Source organism: Argopecten irradians, chromosome 9, assembly GCF_041381155.1.
Source record: "Argopecten irradians isolate NY chromosome 9, Ai_NY, whole genome shotgun sequence".
Taxonomy (NCBI): Eukaryota; Metazoa; Mollusca; class Bivalvia; order Pectinida; family Pectinidae; genus Argopecten; species Argopecten irradians.
In genome coordinates, this window is record NC_091142.1 from 18697185 (window position 1) to 18723291 (window position 26107).

Here is a 26107-nt window from a genome sequence, read left to right on the forward strand (position 1 = left end):
TTGGGCCATCGGACCACCTGTACTTGTGAACACTGTGCAAAATTAAAATGCAATACACAATATTTAGAAATAATCGGTGCATAAAAACATTATATTAGGCAGAGAAAGACATTAACAAATGCAACATACAGAATAATATGCAGAGTTTTATAATGCCGCTTAAGCTTTTTAAAGTCTGTTCTTTGTAATTCTGTATATGATTTACTGGTTCAAAGATCAAACAAGTGATTTGTTTTGTCTCTCTACCATTTATAACTTCCTTCTTCACACTGAATTGATTATACTAAAGAGTATGTCTTCAGAAAATCTTTTACTCAATGGCAAGGAAATTAAATTCTGTATGCCAATAAAAATGACATTTTTGTTGTTATTGAAAAGATTTAAATGTTATCGATTCTAGTGATTATGTACAATTATGTGAATTACTTGACAACTTTGACTTGTTGCAAAGAATATCACAGAGTGTGTGTCTTTTGATCAATTGAGTCAATTTTAATAGAGAAAGTTGGAGGTTTTCTTCTGACATGTTACTTAAACTTCTCCACAACAAGTTAGAGTTTTAATTAAAGTTAATAGAATTGAACTTGCATTTGAAAAAAAACCTACAAAAAGCAAAGTCACTCAATTAATAGGTGATGCACTTAGGTTAAGAGTTGCAGATGAGGAGATGTCATGATCTCAAACTACTTTATGGTACTTTAGATGTCATGATCTCAAACTACTTTATGGTACTTTATGCTGTGGTACAAAGGTGTCTGCATCAAGGGTGTTTATTTGGTAAGCTGTGGTACAAAGGTGTCTGCATCAAGGGTGTTTATTTGGTATGCTGTGGTACAAAGGTGTCTGCATCAAGGGTGTTTATTTGGTAAGCTGTGGTACAAAGGTGTCTGCATCAAGGGTGTTTATTTGGTATGCTGTGGTACAAAGGTGTCTGCATCAAGGGTGTTTATTTGGTAAGCTGTGGTACAAAGGTGTCTGCATCAAGGGTGTTTATTTGGTATGCTGTGGTACAAAGGTGTCTGCATCAAGACCTGTATGGTACAATTTGTAATAGAAACACCATGTATGTTTATTAGATACATGTACATTCAGAGTTAATAATATCAAGCACCTGGGCGTTTATTGGAATGACCTTGGTACAGAAGGTAACAAAGAAATATGTAAATAATAGGGGAATACAGCTAGTTCTTTGATGTTTCAATGGTCTTCAGTTAACATATTCACCCCTGAAATCTCACAACAGACTGTTCTAATCCTTGATTTGGAAGAGTCTAAATCTGTCTCCAGGGGTGTATGCTACAGATTTGAACATGTTACATCTTATATATATATTATATATATGGAACACTATACATGCAAATGCAATTGCCATGAATCAGTCATGCAGCTACATGCTTTTGTGAACATTACTCGTAAGGCTTTAAATAAACAAGAAAAAGTTATACATGCACTTATTTATTTATTTTGTGTTGTAAGTCATGATCTTAAAGTGTTTGCATTTCTTTGAAATGCTGAATGTTTTATGCTATAATATCAATTTTTGTCTTGACATGTAGATTTAGGTATATATGCTTATTTAATATAAACACAAGAAAGTCACTAGAAGAATGACCTAGACAAACCTTTGTGTAATCAAAATTTTGCACAATTTAGAACAAGCAACTGCAGTGATGAATTTAAATAATAACAAATGGCAAAAAAATGTCTGATTTGAAAAATGCTTTAATGATTATAAAAATAAAAGATAACTGCTAAAATATGTACATTTACGATAATTTTTATCACAGTCATGATGTTTCTAGAAAATTCTTTTATTAAAGTGGGATCTTAAAATCACTGGATCTTTTTATTTTTAATCTACAGAGCTAAAGTGCGGAATGGATTAAAGATTATAGGAGCCATTGCTGAAGCTGATGGACCTTGGCAAATCCATGTGGACATAAACGAACGACAGCGAGTTGGTACAGTTACTGCTCGTATACATGACATCACAAAATACAGAACTTCTACCGAGTGAGTTTTTTATTTTGATGAAACTGTATTTTGCTTGTATTCAATATTTCAGATCGTTTCTTCAGTTTTGTGTCAGAAACATTAATGTTGACCTAGACTTCTGTCAAAATCTGTAAAATCCATAGCTAAAAAAATAGATCCATCAATCAACTGTATTCATTCATTCTTGGCTGTTCCATATACTTGAAAGTGAAAAAGAACTGATACTTGAAAGTAATGAAAAAGTGAACCGAACTGTAGATATTCAACCTCCGATAATGACTAGTCTGCATCATAGAAATCAAATTAAAAGAAGCAGTTGCAGGTTTTAAAAAGATGCATCTTTTAGTGACCATGACAATTGACTAAAAAGAAGAGAAAGTGCTTGTACATGCATGTTTTATTTTGGAGACCTCGACTAAAAAAGTAGATATTCATATGTAATTGTTCACAGCCGTTATATTACATTTCAGACTTTCAATGTGTTTTGACAACATGATACAGCGAAAATGTGTTTGACCTCATTAAGTATTCAGGAATGTGATGTTACAGTGAACTTAAATATTTATAAACTGTATTTGGATGTAAGTGATACTGAACAGTTAGCTGAAGGAAAAGAGCTTTAGGTACAACATCTGACATATAGGGAAATCTAGCTCAGTTGTAATTTAGAACAATGAAAACAAACCTTCATCTGGATTGAATTACAATATGGCCTTCATTAAAATTATATTTAGATTGATATTGAAAAAAAGGAACTGATTAATTTGGAAGGATAGCAGCATAAAAAAGTCTGGCGTTTTATTTTTGAAATTTTATGTACTTAATCATCCTGAAATAATTCAACGTTTTTTAAATGGATTATAGCTTTGATATCCCTTTATTCAACAAACTGACTTCAAAACTGATGTTTCAGAATCCCTACTAGTTTTGATATCCCTTTATTCAACAAACTGACTTCAAAACTGATGTTTCAGAATCCCTACTAGTTTTGATATCCCTTTATTCAACAAACTGACTTCAAAACTGATGTTTCAGAATCCCTACTAGTTTTGATATCCCTTTATTCAACAAACTGACTTCAAAACTGATGTTTCCGAATCCCTACTAGTTTTGATATCCCTTTATTCAACAAATTGACTTCAAATGGATTATAGCTTTGATATCCCTTTATTCAACAAACTGACTTCAAAACTGATGTTTCAGAATCCCTACTAGTTTTGATATCCCTTTATTCAACAAACTGACTTCAAAACTGATGTTTCCGAATCCCTACTAGTTTTGATATCCCTTTATTCAACAAACTGACTTTAAAACTGATGTTTCCGATTCCTTACTAGTTTTTAAATCCCTACTAGTTTTGATATCCCTTTATTCAACAAACTGACTTCAAAACTGATGTTTCCGAATCCCTACTAGTTTTGATATCCCTTTATTCAACAAACTGACTTTAAAACTGATGTTTCCGAATCCCTACTAGTTTTTAAATCCCTTTATTCAACAAACCGACTTCAAAACTGATGTTTCTGAATCCCTACTAGTTTTGATTTTCCTTTATTTATTTCAACAAACTGACACTACATGATGTTTCCGAATCCCTACTAGTTTTTAAATCCCTTATTCAACAAACTGACTTTAAAACTTTCAGATATGTTCCCTACTAGTTAGTTCATCTGACTTGAAGGGTCAGGATGACCTATTGTTTTAGATATACCCAAACTCAACAAAATGACTTCAAACTTGATATTCCTTACTTGTTTAGATATCCCCTGATTCAACAAACTGACTTCAAGACTGATCTTCCCTACTAGTAGACAGAAATATGGCCTGATCTCTAACTGATGAACAATTTTATGTAATCGCTGCTGGTACAGAATATTGACAGGTGTGTTTGTTTATAAAGTAACTTACAGCTGTGCCTATAAAGTAAACAGCAAAGCCTCTGCCTTGTTACTCAATTTTTCTTGTATAACTACAACAAGTGACTGTGATATATTAATGCTGTAGTATGTAGCTATTGAAAGTTTATAAAGTGCTAGTTTTCTGTACATGTGGGGCTGAGTGTGTGTTGTGTATGTGGGGCTGAGTGTGTGTTGTGTATGTGTGTGGGTGTTTCACCTTTCAAAGCTATGGAACAATCTTCTCTATGAGACTTTGTAGTCCCTGATGTCCGTCTTAGTTTAGAACTTCCAAGTCCTTAGCTTGGTTGCAGGGGTTTGTTTCCTCCCCAGTATCATCTTGTAGCTTTGTAACAGCTGTGGAAAGAAGCTCTTGTATTGATTAGCTTACAAAAGTTTATCAAGGGAAATATTTTATCTCAAATAGCTCTCTAATTAGTGATATCTTTTGGGGAACGTTTCACAATTACAGCAAGGTTAATAGGTACTTATTGTGTAGATTCAACATCAAAAAGCAATTCTGGGTGAAACAATTTTGACCTGATCCTTAGCCAGACAGAATCAGTAAGCCCTGGCCTTTTCAGAGTTATCATATTATAATCAGGTTTATTGTTTCGGAAAGATAGTTTCCCCATTAAAGAATGAGTTTTATATCTCTTTATTTTGTTTAAACGTTGTATCCTTTGTCTTAATAATTAGGACCGAACAGAGAATTCAGGCTTTCACTGTAAGTTTATTTGTTTAAATTCAAAATGTTGAAATGTTTCAGTCTGTGCCTTTTTTCTACTCACTGAAATAGTAAAGAGTATGATTTTTGTTGAAATTTGGTTGAAATTTTGTAGAAATTTGGATAATTTTAAAGGGAGATAATAAGATTTTGAAGGGGAGATAATCTTTACTATTGACATATTGAGAATTGGTACCAGACATACTGGTAAGTGCTTTGAGAGTCTACTTTAGAAAGGATCTGATGAATAATTATCATCGGCAGACTAATTAAAGAAAAAAACCAAGTGATTTATAGGCTTTTTCAAAGGCATGTGATGGTTCAAATAGACTTAATAGTCATACATCACACATCATACATCATATAAGTTTATGTAGTTTCCATGGATCTGGAATTCAGGCTTTTTTTTATTATTATTCCACGTGTATTAAATATTGATATCTAATTGAAATTATTGTATACTATGGTTTGACGCGATTTGGCACTTTGACAGAGCTTTGCTAAAATGTTCTGAAAACTTAAATTTCTATTTGGAATTCAGTGAAGGAAATAATGAAATATTTAGCCAGGTAAGATAACAAACTTTATAAGTATTGATGAGTGTTTTGACCAAATTCCCTTTCCACCATCACGGCCATTCTAATTCTGGCCTGGTCAATATTTGTGGCTTCCTAGTATTTACCAATGATTGGAGCCAGAGAACTTGTTTACTCTGTAGCTGTAATGCTTAATGCATGAGTAACTAGGCACCCCCAGAAGTGCTCTCTCCTTCCTGTCACTGAGATAGGACTAGTCTGTGTTCTGTAAGTAGTTATGCATAATGCATGTGTTATAGTCAGTGTTATCTTCGGTCAGTGTCCATCAATATAGACTATGCTGAACAATTGGGATATCTCTTGAGTGAAGATCTTTGTGATAGTTGATGAACTCATGGAATTAGACTAATATTCCTTTTCAGTATCTAACCAACATTTTTTATTAGCTTCGAATTCTGATCTTGAATCAATCAGCAAGAATCACCATTTAAACATACATATTTTTCCTGACTCTCCTACTTTCTTTCTTATCCATGCTCACCATTCATACTTCAATTGATAAAGTACTTAATGAGAGCCTTTTAACTGAAAAGCTAACAAAACTTGGTTCTTAATTCTATTGACAAAAAATTTGGCTTATGGCAAGTAGCAAAGCTTTTTTGATTTTCGGGCATACTTTTTTGGTTTTATTTGAAATTTGTTCATACTGACAAATTATTGGCTTTTTGGATGACAATGTAAGCAGAGAAAAGAATGCCACTAACTGCATAAGAATGAAGCTTCATTGCACCTTAATTCTACAAGTGATAGCAGAGTTCTAATTGAGACTTTCCATGTTTAAATCTATATTGCATATCATGACTACAGCGATGATGGTCTTTGAGAGTCTGTCTGGATGGCAAATACTCATAATAGGTCAATATAATTAGTTAATTTGCCTTCTAGAATGTCCCAAGCTATTTAGGGACTGGTTCGTTCTATAACAATCTCCCATATAAAGTTGTTTCAATAGACCCTGGGATCAGGAAAGTTTTGTTTTTGGTTTTGATGTTGTCAGATAATGTGATGATCTCTGGTTGTGGACATCAACAGTAGATATATATGTGGGTGGTCTCATCGTATGTCTTTAAATGTCAACTTAATTAATCCTAGGGATCGTCAATAATCCGTATTTTATCCAATAAGCACCTAGAACGAATATACGTACCCGGCCTACTATACCTTTCGGCCGGGTACGAATTGGTCCCTATGTGTCATAGTGGAGCACTGCCTCCGAAAATCACTCGGGCACAGTTTTCTGTACTTTTTTGTAGGTTTCCAATTATTTTAAGCGTTTACATGCATTTACATATTATTTTTGTCTAAAACAAACATAACTACCATTCTTAATATATACCGTACCGCTCAAAAGACGTCAAATTCACAACTTGTGGACTTGCCGTATAAATTTCCTTCAGAAAGACCTTCATATGTTTTATGTGAAAAAAATAATGATCGATGAGAATTTGATATTTTATTTAGTTCAGTTTTATTCCCTAGTAGGTAAGCGATATCAAAAAGGTACGATATAATGCAAATAGACGTTTTATAATGGTTAGTATAATCATTATTTTGCTCCATTAGCAGTAATAGGCACCAATTGTAGCTCTAAAGACGACACCATTTTCTGTCTAAAAGTCTTTTGAGCTACAATATTGCAGCTAATAAGCACCCAGCACGCTTAAAAAATGAAGCAAATAAGGGGGTGCTTAATAGAAACAAATTTAGACTGACCTTTCATGTAAGTATTCTGTATAGTAAGACATTAATCAATTTGTAAAAGAAATCCGTAAGGATACCAACGCAATATTCATATTCAGTCTGCATTTGATTCAAAGTAAATGAAATTGAAGCCTAAAAAGGGAGGAGGGGTGTGTATAGGAAATGTAGTACAAAGTTTTGTTTGGTGACGAAGTAACATATAGTAAATGTACAATACAGTCAATATTCTGAGTCTATGAAAAACAGATACATTAGACAATGATAGATGTACTTTGCTACATACAGAATGTCTATTTGGTGATCGGGATTAGACACAGTAAAATCAGAATATTTATGGTATAGAAATTTAGCGATATGTCAAATATAATGATAGATCTTTGGAATGATATAAATAAAATCAAATTTACTAGGGCAGGATTTTATCATTATTTCGTGCCAATGAACAATTTTTGGATTTGCCTAAAAATATTCAACCTTAAAAGATTTTTTGAGATGTTCAACATTGAGAAAAATTGATGGGCCATGAAAGGGAGAGAAGTGGCCATGAAAGGGAGGTAAGCATTAACTCAATCACCCCTGAAATTTCATAATGGACTGGTTTATTCTTTGATTTAGAAGAGCTTAAATGTGTCTTCAGGGATGAATGAGGTTACTATAAGTGTTGCATCCTTTCCTGTCCCATTCAGAATTCATTTGAAATAAAACACATTGATGTCTTATAAACATTTCTAGCTAATCATCTGATACTTAAAAATCAGAGAAGGCCAATCAGGCATGTAAATTTTATCTACATGGAGGTGGGAGATCTCGGTTAATTAGAGCCATTCTATATCCCACCTGAAAGTGTATAAAGGGAAGAACATATATAAAACTGAGGAAAGAAATATGGGTGTACGGTATACTGGTGTAATGTAGTACAAGTTTAAACTATTTTTAGATTGTAATTGCTGTCTTGGTTAAAAGTCCATTTTCCATTGAACATTCTCTGGTGGTTTATGTGACGCTGTAAAGATTTTTTCAGAAGATGTTGGATGTTATTTATATTGTGTATGAAAACCTACGACGAAGTAACATATAGTAAATGTACAATACAGTCAATATTCTGAGTCTATGAAAAACAGATACATTAGACAATGATAGATGTACTTTGCTACATACAGAATGTCTATTTGGTGATCGGGATTAGACACAGTAAAATCAGAATATTTATGGTATAGAAATTTAGCGATATGTCAAATATAATGATAGATCTTTGGAATGATATAAATAAAATCAAATTTACTAGGGCAGGATTTTATCATTATTTCGTGCCAATGAACAATTTTTGGATTTGCCTAAAAATATTCAACCTTAAAAGATTTTTTGAGATGTTCAACATTGTGAAAAATTGATGGGCCATGAAAGGGAGAGAAGTGGCCATGAAAGGGAGGTAAGCATTAACTCAATCACCCCTGAAATTTCATAATGGACTGGTTTATTCTTTGATTTAGAAGAGCTTAAATGTGTCTTCAGGGATGAATGAGGTTACTATAAGTGTTGCATCCTTTCCTGTCCCATTCAGAATTCATTTGAAATAAAACACATTGATGTCTTATAAACATTTCTAGCTAATCATCTTATACTTAAAAATCAGAGAAGGCCAATCAGGCATGTAAATTTTATCTACATGGAGGTGGGAGATCTCGGTTAATTAGAGCCATTCTATATCCCATGAAAGTGTATATGTGAAGGGAAGAACATATATAAAAGTGAGGAAAGAAATATGTGATTTATGAACATAACAAGCTACGGCCCATCCCATTTTCTTATTTTAGCCCTGTACCAGACTGGGAATTGATCCAGTGGAGATTGTTGTCTGGTGACTGGTGTATTTCCCTGCTTCATAAGTATATGGTCAACCTTTATATTCTGTAAGAAATGGGAAAAAAATAATACATTTGATTTTCTAATAACTATACAAACAGCCAATGCTGGTTTGTTCTGTAACAAGTTTAAACTATTTTTAGATTGTAATTGCTGTCTTGGTTAAAATGCTTTTCTCTCCTTCCTGAGTCCATTTTCCATTGAACATTCTCTGGTGGTTTATGTGACGCTGTAAAGATTTTTTCAGAAGATGTTGGATGTTATTTATATAGTGTGTATGAAAACCTATACTTTTTACAACATTGAAACAGATCTTTGCTGATAAAAAAGTCTTTTTCTGTAGTGCATTTAGGGGACGATAATAAATAAGAACCTGTTCCAAAAATAAATTTGCAATATTTTGTTCGCAATAGGTGACTAAATTTCCCAATTACTACTTCAGATATATAGTTTATAAAATGATAATTAGAGAATAGTCCCTGTTAATGAAAAAAGGAAAGATTTTGAATAAGGTAACCGCCCTCAAACCATTTTTGTGATATATCCGATGACTTCCTCGCTGCCTATATGACCATCTCCCTCTTGTCTCCTATAAAAAAAAATTAAAAAAAACCTGTCCAATTTACACTGGCCACAGAGTATATATACTTGAAATTTTGCTTCTTTGATTCATATTTAATCTCCCAAAAGTACAGTTTAAGCACAATAAGTCTGCCGCAAAGAAAACAACGCTGAAACGTAATAAGTAATTTACAGGACTAATGGTACTTAACATAATCTTGTATTTTTTTCTACCGGGACTCATCAAAATTTGAAAATAAGTGTTCTGGACTCGCCTAAAAATAAATTGCTGATAATTATGGCTAAACAACAAAGTTTTGTATTTCTTTCTACTGCATGACCATGGGACTCATCAAAATTTGAAAATGAGTGTTTTGGACTTGCCTAAAATCCAACATAAATTGCTGATAATTACAGCTAAACATGTATAGTGTTACAGTATTTTGAACCTTCACATATGTGTGACAGCTACCACAGCGTTTACCTGTGTGATGTTTCACATTTAGTGTGGAGATATAAAGGAAAGGTCCCCTCTCTTATCACTCATATTTAATGGCAGTGTTTTTATTAGCATGAACTTCCCTTCACCTTTCCAGACCTTATTGCATTAGTCTGGGGTTAATATATTCATGTGACCTCCGCCCCTGGTATAATGTAATTGCTAGCCTCAAGGATTAATGTTGTTGCTAGGTTTCAGAGGAGGGGAAGAATGATTATTATGTTTTGGTCACGTTCTGGTTGATAAATAATTTTGTTGATGTCTAAGCAAAGCAGTCTTATAGAAATTTCATCAGAATTTGCTTTGATTTTTATTAACATTTCTTTAAAATGAAAAGAATGATGATGAATTTTTGTCATGTACTGGTGATTTGACTACATGTATGAATTTCTAAACATGCCTATTTCTGTAAAGTTTAATATGAAAACATATGTTTAACAATCCTGTTCAAAGAATTTGCTGATGTTCAATTTTGAGATACAGTGAATCCTCTGCCTTATAATTAACGACCACCTCTGTATAAAAAACGCAACAAAACCACTTTTCTATCATCCCATAGGTCCAATTTCAACATTATTGTCATAATATAAATGCCACCTGGCTATAAAGACTATTTCCATTTGTAACTTGAGTGGTCTTTATAGACAGGTTTGACTGCATCTGTTCCTTTGGATGGTCATTATAGACAGATTTGACTGCTCCTGTTCTTTCGAGAGATTGCATCTGTTCATTCGATAGTCGTTATAGACAGGTTTGACTGCATCTGTTAATTCAATAGTCGTTATAGACAGGTTTGACTGCACCTGTTCCTTCGATAGTCTTTATAGACAGGTTTGACTGCATCTGTTCCTTTGGATGGTCATTATAGACAGGTTTGACTGCTCCTGTTCTTTGGAGAGATTGCATCTGTTCATTCGATAGTCTTTATAGACAGGTTTGACTGCATAGACAGGTTTGACTGCATCTGTTAATTCGATAGTCTTTAAAGACTATATAGATGTATATCATAACAACAAAACTGTAAAGACACTGTTACAGAATTTTTAGGAAAGCTTATTTCTAAATCATCTTGCAATTTTACATACATTGACTGGCTCGACCAATCGCCAGTAAATCGGTCAACATCTACACAGTGGCTTTGGTCAGAGAGGCTGGCTGTAGCTTGCATATATAGACTATCATTACTGGTTCTCTATACTTCCGACCAATGCATTGATTTTCGTCTGGCGAAGGAACCGTACCACATGCATACAGTCGCAAATTGTCAATTGCATAGAAAGTAACTGTTTATCGGAAGCACACCAAGCTCTTTTGTAATTAGAGCTTTGGTACGAAATCTAGACCGCTTCCCCAATGATACATATAAAACTACTAAAATTGCTGCAGAATAGTGACAGTGATTACTGTGTATGTATATAGCGACTTGATTGATGATCAGCCGCAAATGCTGAGGCCTACACAGTCTTGTCATCTGAAACTCAATCTCCTAGGAAACTGCTTTTCTTATAAAACTCCATTTCTTATGAAGCTTCTTTTCTTATGAAGCTTCTTTTCTTATGAAGCTTCATTTTTTATGAAATTTCTTTTCCTATGAAACACCATTTCTCTTGATGCTCGTTTTCTTATGAAACTCCTTTTCTTTTCAAGCTCCTTTTCTGATGAAACTTCATTTCTGATGAAACTACTTGACATTTACCATCAATTCAGTCTGGCTGAATATTTCCCCCAAAAATCTGTCATTAGAATGGAACCAATCATGAATCATATTTTAACCCAGTTAATTTTTCCTACAGCTATATAGATACAAATCATGAATCATAATTTAACCCAGTTTTTTTTCCTACAGTTTAGATTAGGTTTAATTGACTTGTCTGAGGAAGGTGTGGTTCCCCATGAATTTTTTATGCTGACATACTTTGCTGCTGATGCTGAAATACAATAAGCTCATCATCTAGGTATTACCTGCAATGGTAACATTACAGTTAATGAGGTATACAAATCAAAGTTCTTATTTTTCATTGGCAGTGTTTGCATGCTTTGAGAATACAAAATGGTGATTCAATTGTAATTTTACCACTGTATGGGTCTGATTTTAGAAAACAATGTGCAGGAGATGATGGTGTGTCTATTTTTCAGTGTTGGAAGACTACCAGTAGCTATTATGTATAACTATTGAACAGCTTGGGATGAACAGTACACTGGTATTCCTATGGGACAGCCCTGCTAGTCATATATCTCCAGGTCTGGGGAAAAACTGATGTAATATCAAGTTTATGAAAGGTCTGCATCGAAATAACCTTTTGGTACAGGAGGGAAATAAAGTCTACTACCAGGCTCTGAACATGACCGACCATAAAATGTGTTAGTGGCTGACATTTGGATGTAGCTGTGCTGATGTGGCACTTCTGTAGTGGTGTTATAACATAGTCATTGATTTTAAATTAAATAAGCATGTTAGGTGCATGTTCTAATATTAATTAAATTGATAAACAGCAAATTGTGGTATCAAGTAAAGAAATAAATGTTGGTGTGAAATGAATGTATTGTATTGGAACTTGCTTCTTTTGCAGATTGCTCTAGTATAAGTATGAAAGACTGGTTTTAAATATAAGCAAAACACACGAGTAAAAGAAATAGATAGAGGGAAAATTTGTGAGATACAATCACATTGGTAAGGTTCAGTTGATTAGAACATGAATTTACATGGGTTCTGACCATGTTGGTACACATTTATACATCAGCTCACTGATACGGACCAGAGATTTGAACCCTAAGTAGAGGTTTAGGGTTATTTTGACATTTGAATCGGGCCATGTTTATCTCTGCTTTAATGTTCCTTGACCACTGGGATATCCATCATTGTAATTCTACAAGTCAATACTGAAAATTTGTATTCTCCAGACTATTATGAATTCGTAGAATTTTACTCTATTTCCATAATTGATCATAAAACTATATCTAGAGCCATTTTGACGTGTACCAGGTTTTGAAAATGCGGGACGCTGGAACATCTGGAGAAACACTGTCAACCATAGTCTGCACTGACAGCTTCCTTATCTTCCTTATATGAGTTTTCAACTTAAAAGCAAAAGGTTGAGGAATAAAGAATAATAGAAAGAAATAAGAGATTGAAGAAAAGAGAAGAAAAGAAAAAAAATAAGAGATTGAAGAAAAGAGAATAAAAGAAAAAAAATAAGAGATTGAAAAATAGAGAAAAAAAAGAAATAAGAGATTGAAGAATAAATTTAAATTGTTTTAAGAAAGAACAATTGGCAATGAAAATTGTTTGATATCAGGATTTAAACAGAAGTGGTATTTCCAGTGTGATGGAATATTGGCATCAGAACACCAAATGTCAACCTGTGATAGAGTGGTGTTCATGTGTCAGAAGGCAAATGTTATTGCTTCTACAAATCAATGATGATTTTTATCCAAATCATCATGTTTGTTTTTAATTGAGGCGGAGCTTCAGGAAGTCTGATATCAAATCAACCAAAGCTTAATTTGAAGAGCATTCATAGCTATCAATGACAACTAAAGTGCCAACCAGTACTAGTAAAGTTTCTGGATCAATATACATTGAGAGAGACGACGATGCAGAATTAATTGTGCTCTTCACTTCGAGCATCGAGAAGTTACTAGTGCAATTACTTGGAAAATAAGAGAACTTGATCAACCATATGGGGCGAGTTTGACAGCTCAAGGTGTACAAGTACACCTCACAATTGCTTCATTTGTAGATAGGAGCTCATTTGGGGCGCGTAATTTTATCAACATTCCCTGATTCTTGTACTGCTAGTAATCAAGGAACTTTCTTATGACAATGATATCAATACTGTACTTATTCCATTCCAATCAAAAAAAAAAATGAAGTCATTTGTCTAGCGATGAGTTTAGGTTTTAGCTGTATGTAAGGTGTAAGAATTCCAAGATTTCACATTTAAAGGAATAATTATAGCACAGTACACTTGTACGGAGGAGTCTGGGTCAACCCACATGTCTGCAGGATTCATGTACAAGTTTGTTGTCAACTTCCAGAAGTGATGGAATAAAGCTAGAGTGTACAGAAAACAAATGTTGAGAACAAAGCTAGGGTAACGTTCAGAAAGCTCAGAAAGACAAGTGTTGTATAGCAAAGATAAAGGTGTTCAGAAAGACAAGTGTTGTATAGCAAAGATAAAGGTGTTCAGAAAGACAAGTGTTTGAAGCAAAGCTAAGGTGTTCAGAAAGACAAGTGTTTGAAGTAAAGCTAAGGTGTTCAGAAAGAGAAGTGTTTGAAGCAAAGCATAGGTATTCTGAAGGAGAATTGTTCGATGTAAAGCAAAGGTGTTCTGAAAGAGAAGTGTTTGATGCAAAGCAAAGGTGTTCTGAAAGAGAAGTGTTTGAAGCAATGCAAAGGTGTTCAGAAAGATAAGTGTTTGAAGCAAAGCTAAGGTGTTCAGAAAGAGAAGTGTTTGAAGCAATGCAAAGGTGTTCTGAAAGAAAAGTATTTGATGCAAAGCAAAGGTGTTCTGAAAGACAAGTGTTTGATACAAAGCAAAGGTGTTCAGAAAGATAAGTGTTTGAAGCAAAGCTAAGGTGTTCAGAAAGAGAAGTGTTTGAAGCAAAGCAAAGGTGTTCAGAAAGACAAGTGTTTGAAGCAATGCAAAGGTGTTCAGAAAGACAAGTGTTTGAAGCAAAACAAAGGTGTTCAGAAAGGCATGTGTTTGAAGCAATGCTAAGGTGTTCAGAAAGACAAGTGTTTGAAGCAAAACAAAGGTGTTCAGAAAGACATGTGTTTGAAGCAAAACAAAGGTGTTCAGAAAGGCATGTGTTTGAAGCAATGCTAGTTAGGGTATCAGAATCAAGTGAGTGGAGGGAGTTAGATTGAAGATATTAAAAAAAATGATACAGCAAATTGAGACATTGATTTTACACAAAAATTGAACAATAATAGTAATGTCTTGTGTAATATCAACTGATATTTTCTAATTTAAAGAAGCTGTAAAGCTCAATAAAAGGAAAGACCAATGTTTATGCTTGTTGCTATGCAAACCATTGAAGGTCATAACAGATCTATCCCATGATGCACGAGCTGATGTTTCAGTAAAAATGGTTCCTAAGGGAATTGTAAAATATCAAAATACAAAGTGTTATTCATATTTATTTTCCTCTTCAATTTATAATGGTTCAATAGAAAAAATTGCTTTATTTAACTATGCCAAGTGCTTATAATACCAATTTGTCTTTCTGTGTATTTATTGAATTGTTCAAATGCAATGCACTTAAAGTATCAAAATGACACTACACGAATAACATGGCAGTATTGTATGTAGCAATTGCCCCACGTATAGGTGTTTGTCTACTTAAAAAATGACAGGATTCCCTCATCCAAGCTCTATTACGATAATTAAATTTGCATCATATTTCTGCTCCACGAAGGAGCCAAACGAACAGGAAATGAAATCAATTAGTTCTATTTAACATCCTTTTGTACTATTTTTTCCACGTTTCAATAAGCGGAAATTGATTTTTATCGCTACAAACGTAAGGATAACTGATGAGAGTGGCATAGAGCTTCCTTAGAAGATATTTATAAGGTTAAGACAATAGACATAATACAATAGATGGAGGGTTTATTCTCTCAGTTGGAGTTTTATTGTCAGAAAATATCAATGTCTGGATTATAGAAAGAATAACATGGTCACTGTGTTATGGTAAACAATTTTTTCAAAGTTTTTTTTCTCGCCAAAAAAAAGATCACTGTGTAGTAAATCTCTTCAATCAATTATACTATCTGTTTACTGTTGCTATGGAAACACATGAGGATGAAACAAAGGATAGCTGGTGAGTTTGTTTGTCCTATAAAGACAGCAAGTCTCCTGTATACCACAATAACCCATTCACCCCTGAAATTCCATAATGAACTGTTCCAGTACTTTAAGGAGAAGATTCCAAATGTGTCTTACAGGGATGAAAGACACTTGAGTCCGAGAGGATTGTGATTCGATACACAGACATTTGTACATAAAAACATCCATAATCCCCAGGTAGCGTAAACAGCGATGGAGACACCAAATTCGATTTGGTGAAGCAGCTCCTATCACAAGAAAGCATAGAAATCTCCCCAGAGTAAACTAATATGATATTACGAAATCAATGTTCAAACACCATGCTTCTTTCTCTGTGGAATTAAGACAATATGGCTGAAATTGATGACTGATGTGCAGACCAAATGATGCTTATAAGGCAAGTTTGGATCTGAATTGGTTTGTAGGATTTTGGGATAAAAATTTACACTAAATTTTGTAAATTTAGGGAGAAGCCATATATATATATATTTAGATATTTATTCAACTCATAATTACAGTAAAACACGGCTATAACGAACGTCTGGGGACCAACAAATTCACAATAAGCACAATTTGTTATACACACTTTACAAACATTTTATTTGGAATGAAATTAACTATGTTATAACCATGAATTCATTGTAAGCGTGTTTGTTATACTTGTGTATATGTATATGTTTTACTGTAGTGCCCTTTCCTCTTGAAGCCACAAGTTCACTTACCTTGTCTTTAAATCTTATTTCATGCTGACTTCATATATTGTTTCATTGTTATAAAGGGAAGTAGAGTTTTTACATCAATTTGTGTGCAATATCATTCCCAGGGACTGGGTTTGCCATTTGTATCCCATTAAATACTAGCGAGTATATCCAGACATATCACATCATTACAGTAGGTAATATGAAAACACATCTTTCTCCTCCTGTAAATGTGTCTATAGCTACAGCATGTTTTTACGACCTTGTCCATTGACAAATAGATCTGAAAGCTTTTGAAAGCAAATATGATCTCCTTTATTTTTGTAATATCCATAGGACCATATCTATATCTAATGGAAAGTAAAATCAGCAGTCCATCAGCTTCATTAAGATCAATGTGATGGGGGATGGACAATGGTCAGTGTTGGTCAGTTGGGTGATTAGTGGTCAGTACTGGAGAGATGTTGTGATTGTACAGAGAGGACAGTGCCATGTTGACCAGTTGTTGTAGTGGCAGAGCTATAAGTGGTCCAGCTATTGATGTTTTCCTACTGGTAGAGTAGTGATCACCATGAAAGACGTTCTGGAGGCTGCTAAATGTATTACAGTAATCTATTTTGTGTTGGTTAGATTTCCAGCAGGCAAAATCACCATCACTTTCTCCTTTTCTTCCTTCCTGTTCCTCCTCCCTCCCCTCGCCCCCCCCCCCCTCCCACCGCTACCATCATTTCATTCTCTTCCCCTCCCCCCTCTCCACCACCACTACCATCATTTCATTCTATTTCCCCACCCCCTTTGCCTTTTATAACATGTAAATAGACAACAATATTCTGTGTGTTGTTAAAGCCTTTTTTTTACTCCTGAATCAAGGCACAGTGCCATGAAAAAGCAACCAATTGCAATTGAAGGAATAAACAGAATATGGTCTTCATATGAGGTCTTTATACAAAGGTCAAATTGAGCTGAAATTGGCCTTTTTAGATGCAAAGTTCTTGGAGTTCATAGAAAAACAAATAAAGTACAGATAAGTACAGACCTCCTCACCCTCTCTAAAAAAATCAATTATAGGCTTTTGACAAGAAAATATAATGTATTTTTTCACACTTGATTAATTAGAAACAATTTTGAATATTTCTATATTAGCCTACTATATTGATCAGTCAAAGAAAATTCTATAATTCTCTTAGGAATGTCAAACGATTATTCCAGTAGTTGATCTGACTTGTTGTTTTCTACGTATTTCACATGATTATTGGATATGATTTTGAAAATATTACATCTGACATCCTATTTCTACCTTAAACATCATTGTGGGATCAGCAGGGAACTGAAAGGATCCCATTGATGTTTCTTTGCCTAGCCTTGTGACTCTTGGTTCTGTGTAAAGTTCACGTATTGATGTTTCTTTGCCTAGCCTTGTGACTCTTGGTTCTGTGTAAAGTTCACGTTTTTGTCTGACTTTAGGATCATGCCTATTGTAGATACATATAGTCCTCCGTGTATTCAGGTTTCCCAATAACAGACCTAGTAATATAACAACATTGATTTCCTGGTACCAGCATACACTGGCCTGTCTATGGGAATTAATGTCTACATTTCTTGTCCGGGGGACATCAAATCAGATCAGATGTGTCCGTCTAGGTCGGTACTCCTTATCATGTTACATTCAAGAGGAGGTGACCATTCAGGGTGTTTGATAACAGTGATTCTACTTGAGGAATGACAATCTTGGATCTGTAATTAAAACAGCCTTAATGGACATTCTCTCCCGTGTCAAATTAATCCAAACTCATCTCAGTCCTCTAATGAAACTGTACATGAACAGTGGAATTCTCAAATCTGCATCCTGTTAGAATTACAGTTGGATTTGACATGCTTCATTCTCTCTAATTTGAAATTTGTCTGTCACCAATTTCACCATGTATTTCTAATGTCTCCCGTCTTAATCAATATGCAAATGATAGTTGTCCTATCAGGTTCCAGAAGGTCACATTAGGATATTACCAACAAATGCTGTAAATTGCTGTGTCCACTGCACATATTATTTACCACTAGTACTTAATGTAATTATGTTACCAAAAGCCACAATATCCATTAGAAGTTTGGATTTCGATTGAACGTATATTATGGTGAATAGATCTTGAGAGTTTGGTAAATAAGCTTTTGAAATTTGGTTGAAAAAGGCAAGATAGGACATACCAGTTCCAAAGAAAATCAGTTTTTGTCCATTTCATTTATAATGTACTTGTTGAATGTCAATTTTCTATATGTGTGTTTTTGGCCATTTGATTGTCTGGCCAAATGACCTTAACATATTTAAGGATTTGCCACGGTTAGGTGGTGGAGGAAAACCACCAACCTACTTCTAGTTTCAGGCACGTGTCATTCATTGACCTTAAAAAAATCATGGCCAAGAGGAAATGGAAAGAGGTAGGATGGGGATAGGCTGTATATAAAGTAAAAATATGACAATGTTATTCACTGATATTTAATGGGCTGTAGCCATTAAAACCATAAATAGTGTATTAAGGTATTATAAATGATTGCACTCTGTAAATTTCATGTTATTTCAGTTTCCAAAATGTTTGATAATTTCCAGAGGCTAAGACCGATGCAGCAGCATTTTAATTTGCATGGAAAATTGTTTCTGCTGGAATCCAAATGCCAGATTCTGTCAAACACAATTGGGCAATGATGATGAATAGCCATCCATTGCAAAAATGGTGAAAAAGGAAATTGCAAAATGAAGATTTTGAGAAAAAAAGAAAAAAAACTAAAAAAAGATTAACAAAACAAAAAAAACTCCATGGAAAAATTTGTAATGGGTGAAGTTATGTGCTCAACGGCTTGGTCTAGGTTTCTTCATTGTAAATGCTATACCTGAAGGAGTGTTCTATTCCTGGCACCGTTGTTTGTTTATAAAGCTGTACTGATTAGTAAACTCTGAATTGAGATTGAGAGTTCGGGGTTAAAGCAAGCACATAAGTACATTATGTATTCATGTTAAAAATTGAGAGATGATTTTTTCAAAAGATTTAATGGGATTGTGAACTTGTTATTCTTAAAACTAAAATTCTATCAATTTTTAAAAGTTTATTTAATGTAGATTAAGATAAATCAGATGGGTATAAATGACACAATGTGTATTTCAAGTTCAACCAATAAACACTCCCAATAAACACTCCCCTAATATAGCACAATGTTTAAAAAATATTGGGGATATCTCTGGAGATGCACAGTTGGATGTAGCAGAGCTGTTGTAGAACCGATGTTCATTCCTTTTGTCAAAGAAAACAACCAGATACAAATCAGTCAATTTATTGCATTTGATGGCTTCAACTGATTAAATTTATTAAATGCCTAAAATTTTGTTTGTACCACACACTTTATTTTATATGCTTGAAAATAAAATGTGCTATCAGTGAGTGGCATGCCAATGTCCATTTGAAATGTTACAATATACAGAAATTAGAATAAATGATGGAGGGCGAGGGGTGGGAGGTGGCAATTTATCAGGATTCTGGTGCTCATTGGATCAAGGACGTTGGTGCTTATTTGGTCAAGGAAGTTGGTGCTTATTTGGTCAAGGACTTTGGTGCTTATTTGGTCAAGGGCGTTGGTGATTATTTGGTCAAGGACGTTGGTGCTTATTTGGTCAAGGACGTTGGTGCTTATTTGGTCAAGGACTTTGGTGCGTTTTGTATCAAGGACGTTTGTGCTTATTTGGTCAAGGACGTTGGTGCTTATTTGGTCAAGGACGTTGGTGCTTATTTGGTCAAGGACGTTGGTGCTTATTTGGTCAAGGACTTTGATGCATATTTGGTCAAGGACGTTGGTGCTTATTTGGTCAAGGACTTTGGTGCGTTTTGTATCAAGGACGTTGGTGCTTATTTGGTCAAGGACGTTGGTGCTTATTTGGTCAAGGACTTTGGTGCGTTTTGTATCAAGGACATTGGTGTTTATTTGGTCAAGGACGTTGGTGCTTATTTGGTCAAGGACGTTGGTGCTTATTTGGTCAAGGACGTTGGTGCTTATTTGGTCAAGGACTTTGGTGCTTATTTGGTCAAGGAAGTTGGTGCTTATTTGGTCAAGGGCGTTGGTGCGTTTTGTATCAAGGACATTGGTGCGTTTTGTATCAAGGACGTTGGTGCTTATTTGGTCAAGGACGTTGGTGCTTATTTGGTCAAGGACGTTGGTGCTTATTTGGTCAAGGACGTTGGTGCTTATTTGGTCAAGGACTTTGATGCATATTTGGTCAAGGACGTTGGTGCTTATTTGGTCAAGGACTTTGGTGCGTTTTGTATCAAGGACGTTGGTGCTTATTTGGTCAAGGACGTTGGTGCTTATTTGGTCAAGGACTTTGGTGCGTTTTGTATCAAGGACATTGGTGTTTATTTGGTCAAGGACGTTGGTGCTTATTTGGTCAAGGACGTTGGTGCTTATTTGGTCAAGGACGTTGGTGCTTATTTGGTCAAGGACTTTGGTGCTTATTTGGTCAAGGAAGTTGGTGCTTATTTGGTCAAGGGCGTTGGTGCGTTTTGTATCAAGGACATTGGTGCGTTTTGTATCAAGGACGTTGGTGCGTTTTGTATCAAGGACGTTGGTGCGTTTTGTATCAAGGAATTTGGTGCTCTAAGCAGCAGATCTGGGTGGAATTAGGATCTGTTTAACATCCACTACTGTCAGGGTCAGGTGACTTAATTGGATACTCTATAGGTTGTATAGCGGAGTAATAATCAGAAACTGATATCACTTCTAGCTTGGGAATACTAAAACAGGTTTATATGAGGAAAGGGGATGCATGCTCATGAATTTGTTTGAAACATCCTCAGTCTTGCTGTGAGGATTTTATGTGGTAGAAACGCACCTAACGGTAAACCTCGTGATATTTATAGGCACTGGAGACAACCAGGATTTGTTACCTAGAAAATCCATAGTGTGTTGTTTCATCTCTGAATTCTGTAATAACTTGGGCACCGGGCTAGAAATGTTTCAGACACACAAGTAAAGGATTTTCAAGTCTGATATGTCTGGTGGGGCTACAGATAAGGGACTCACCTGTTTTGACAAAGGTTTTGTTTACAATCTAGATCTAGATAATAGTAATTGACCAGACATGATGCTTGTCTAGTCCGTCTTGACTACTACAGAGTTATCTGCCCTTGTTTGTTGGCATGTAATATTTACAATTGTGTTGAAGGAGCGATTTCTTACCCAAAACCTTAGAATATAAACTTTAAAAGATGTGTAAACAATCTTGATTATAATAGATTATTTTAGAAATTTTTGACAGATTAAATCAAATCAATGTACAGTCAAACATGAAAGGACACTAAACGGACACAGCAAAATGTCCTTTATAGACAGGTGTACTTTATACAGAGGTTTCCTTTATAGACAGGTGTCCTTTATATAGAGGTCAATTTAGCAAACTGCACCAAATGGGGTTAGTAAGTCTGTCCTTTATAAACAAGTTTATATATATATATTATATAGAGGTGTCTTTCATAGCAGGTTTCACTGTATCTCAGCCAATAGCAGTATTAAATAAGCTAAAACTGACACATTAAAACCATTTTTTCTTTCCTTTTGTAAGGATGTCCATTAATTATCAGGGAAATTATCATCAAATTAGTTGAAATCTGAATCATACTAAAAGTATTCAGATACAAATCTAGTTTTGTTTGTTGGACTTTGATCCCAACTACACCAGCATTATACAGCATATTTACACGATTTAATACGATGATGTCAGATAAATAGTTAACCTGTCAACACCATAATATAGACCTTTACTTTAACCTATATTCACACCCATCTAAGGCTTGTTAGCTTGAAAACTAAGTATTTCTAGTGGTATATTTCATATGTATTATTTAGGCTGCTCAGTAATTTATTATTATCCCTCACTATTAAATAGGAAGCATATTTGCTTATAGTACTGACCTATGTCCCATAATGGCACGTCCTATCGTGTCCCATTCCATCCTGTCGGAGTTTTATATATGTAGGCAAGAGCATTACAATAAACAATTTGCATTCATTAAGCTGACAATGCTTAGAAAAGAACAAAGGAAAACAGTAAATGTGATAATAGGGGACTGAAAGAGAGGTGGAATGTTCTGATCTGGATTTAAGTGTTTATGTGTTGGGGGGAAGGGGAGGGGGATGTTCTTTCTTCTATGATGTAAATCTTCTATAGGAGTGGAGATGGTAGGGGAGAAAATGTGCAAAACTTCACATTTCCGGTTTATTGATAGTGAATTACATTAGGTAGACCTCAGGACTTTTTTCCCATTAATATTCCATGTGGGGCAATTGCCAGGTACTGAACACTGATTGGTGGTTTCCACCAACAAACCTGGCATGTCCTATTATGACCCTGGCTGTTAATAGGATGTTAAACTAACAAAACCAAACTAAACCAATAACTTTTGGAAAAATAATAAAATGATAATTAAACCATAATGAATAGGATTGTTATTTCCAGTGTAGTTTACTTTCCTTTCTGAAGAAAATAAACAAATATTTTAAGCCTTAAATGACTAAGTTCATCAAAAATTGTTCAGATAATCTTCAGGTTACCCTGGTTATTTAATTTTGGAAATTTAATGGTTGAATTGAGGGGAAATTTTGAGGCCTTTTCATTAGGAAAAGGGCCCTAATTCAGCCCCAAGTTTGTAGGGTGGGAGAAGTGGTGGGGAGGGTTGTTAGACTGTGTAACATGCTCAGGTGTATAGGTGTTCAGTATGACAGATGTATGTGTAATTACTCAATGGTAGACGATTATCTGTAGGAACATAATTTACATAATCAATGAACATTACGTCACCACCTTAATATATTGATGTTTCCGTTTAATTTGAAATGAATTTTGATAGATAATGTCTATGAATGATTGAGAAGTTTCTTATGGAAAATTAGGAGCGGCACGAGACTTTACTGTTGCACTGCCTACTATAGATCTGCTATTAGGGAAGTGATGATAGGATTTATCTTTATAATGATTCATTAAAGTCACTATCATTCAAATTCAAAAATTCATAATGGCTTAAAATAAAAAGTCCGCTATGAAAATTGAAGATATATTTTCTTTAATCATGCATCCTTGTTTGAAATTGAAGCTGGAACAACATTACAGGTAATCATGTAACGTATGTTTGACATAGCAATTTTAATTATTTATTTTATCAAATGTGAAACAATTGATATCACACTCAATCACTTTTGTCGAGCCGGATGGAAAGGAAATGCATGAGTGGTCAAATTGATGGAGTTTGGTTGGTTGTCTCTACATCCTGTTAACAGCTAGCATCATTTAAGGATGGCCTCCCCTGTATGGTGTGTGCTGTCTGTGTAAATCCCTGTATATTTCGGGAGGCTGTGGCATATCAATGTTGTGTCTCCTTGTGATAGTGAAACTCCTTCTTCCCACTCCTCCCCACTATATAGTGGACAAATCCTGCATAAAACCAGCCTTTATGATTTGGCAAGTGACCCCATATACTCGTGTTGAAAGGCAAGTGAGTGGTTACCTAATGTGCCACTTAACCACCCCAGCATTGATCAGTGCTTATTTAGTGTCTTGAATATTTCTGTATTTATGTTGACTACGATCAACTATATGATACATTATAATTGGATTGAAAATCACCAAATAAAATTACATAAAAATACTTTTTCTTTACAGTATCTATCGTATCTCTAAAGAGAAAACTTTGATCAGCTGAAAAATATCTGACTTTAAATTCACTTTACTGGAGAACGTCCCTGCCCTTTGGGGCGTCCCACCTCTCCCTCTAATATGGAGTTCGGGACATAACTATTGTTTTTAAAGATCTGAGTCCCTAACCCCATTTACTGATGGTATAGTAAAACATCTCTGACTGACCAAGTGAAACCCTATTTTACCTACAGATAGACAATCTGTGTGTCAATGTAGAGATGTGAAAGGCCCATAGCCTCCATTGATTACATGTGTTTGTGATATAGCCTTGTGGACCAGACCTCATTATTCTGCCCGTCTATCCAGGGCTCTACAAGTGCCGGAGATCTCTGTTGTGTGGAGGTGTTCGCCTTGGTGTGCTAGCCAAGTCATCTGCTGTAGGTTATTCTAAACTACAAATTCTTATCTCCTGATTCCAAAGACGATGTAATTGTTGAAGGCTGTCTAATCTACTCAAAATATAATATAATCAAATAACTCGTCTCTGTTGGTAATGAAGGGAATGTGTGGGGGGCAATATTTCCTGGTAGTTAGAATGACGGTGATACCAGAGCTATGAGACACACAAATAAAGCCACTTCTAAAATAGGAAAAGTTCTGCTTCCTGGTTCTAAGCTTAATTCCATTCAGGTTAAAAAATTATAAATCCTTTCATCCAAAAAGAATAAAAAAGATCAAATATACCTTCATTATGATAATTTATGGAGTTCTTTAAATTTACTGACATCTTGAAGGAATATGATATTGATGAGTTCCAACTTCATCTAAACCTAAAATATATATGATATTGAATTTGTCTGTGTGTAGTGCTTTCCACATTATATATTTACTATAAACCACAATGATATACTAACATCTTTTATTGATGATCATGTTCTTCTAAACCTAACTATATTTACAGCGGGTCCCATTAGATTGGAGGTAGATGACCTCTACCCACTCTAGAGTTATCTCCCCTGTAAGTGTAGGCATTACTAGGCAATATGCCGACTCAGCTATCTGAAGGACTTGGAGCTGACCAGATGCGTGGGGCTTACTGATAATGTTATTAGTGGAGAACAAGTGTTTTAACACCACAGCCGGTATCTGGCTTGTTAGCTTATGTTACATCTCATTTTCAAAACATGACCTGTGTTACCATGCTAATTGGTTTGCTAATAATGTATTTACGTTTGCTTTGTCCAGAATGCACACTGAGATTTGTACAATTCGCATTATATGGTAATACTTATTAATTCCTGAACTGCTAACTTATATTTCACTGTATCAGGATTATATTCCTGATGTGAATATCAGAGCAAGATGTAATCAAGGGGAGATAATTTGTAGTTATTCCCAAAGGAATCCAGTAAATCATGCTTTTGTTTGATTGGAAAAAAATCATAACTTTAGATTATAAATAAATCTTAAATAAGTGATGTGATTGGAAAAAATTGTAACTTTAGATTATAAATGAATCTTAAATAAGTGATGTGATTGGAAAAAATCGTAACTTCAGATTATAAATGAATCTTAAATAAGTGATGTGATTGGAAAAAATCGTAACTTTAGATTATAAATGAATCTTAAAATAAGTGGATATGCTTTTGCATGAAGTGAATAATTTCTTTAAAAAAGACAGGGGAGAAGGGCATAGCACAATCCCAACCATTTCTGAATAAGATTACATTGTTCTTTTCCTACTTCAGAAAGACCGTGTTTTTCTGACAATACAAAGATAAGAAATATTGATTGTCTTCGTAAAACACTTCACAACTGTCTCCTTCTTGTATTGATGATATATTGGTAATGTTTGGGAGAAAATGTACTTTGAGGCCTTTTAAGATTTGTAGATTTATCCTCACCACCACAGCTCTCCGTCAGTTACAGCGTTCCTTTTAAAGTGTTGGGAGAAATGTATCAATATTTCATCACTTAACCATTTAGCTGTCTGTAGCTTCTGTAACACTTGTCTGTACTTATACACACACAAAGAAAAGTTACTATTTAACATTATGGGGAGAAGTGGAAATCCT

General features: G+C 34.6%; 1 protein-coding gene across 1 annotated transcript in view; it reads left to right on the forward strand.

The window, feature by feature from the left end:
* The window catches only part of LOC138331697 (transmembrane protein 132C-like), a 79946-nt gene that overhangs the window by 11322 nt on the left and 42517 nt on the right, over positions 1-26107 (forward strand). The window contains exon 3 of the mRNA XM_069279438.1: positions 1864-2013. Within this exon, the coding sequence (XP_069135539.1) occupies positions 1864-2013 (150 nt within the window). The remainder of the gene's footprint in view (positions 1-1863; positions 2014-26107) is intronic.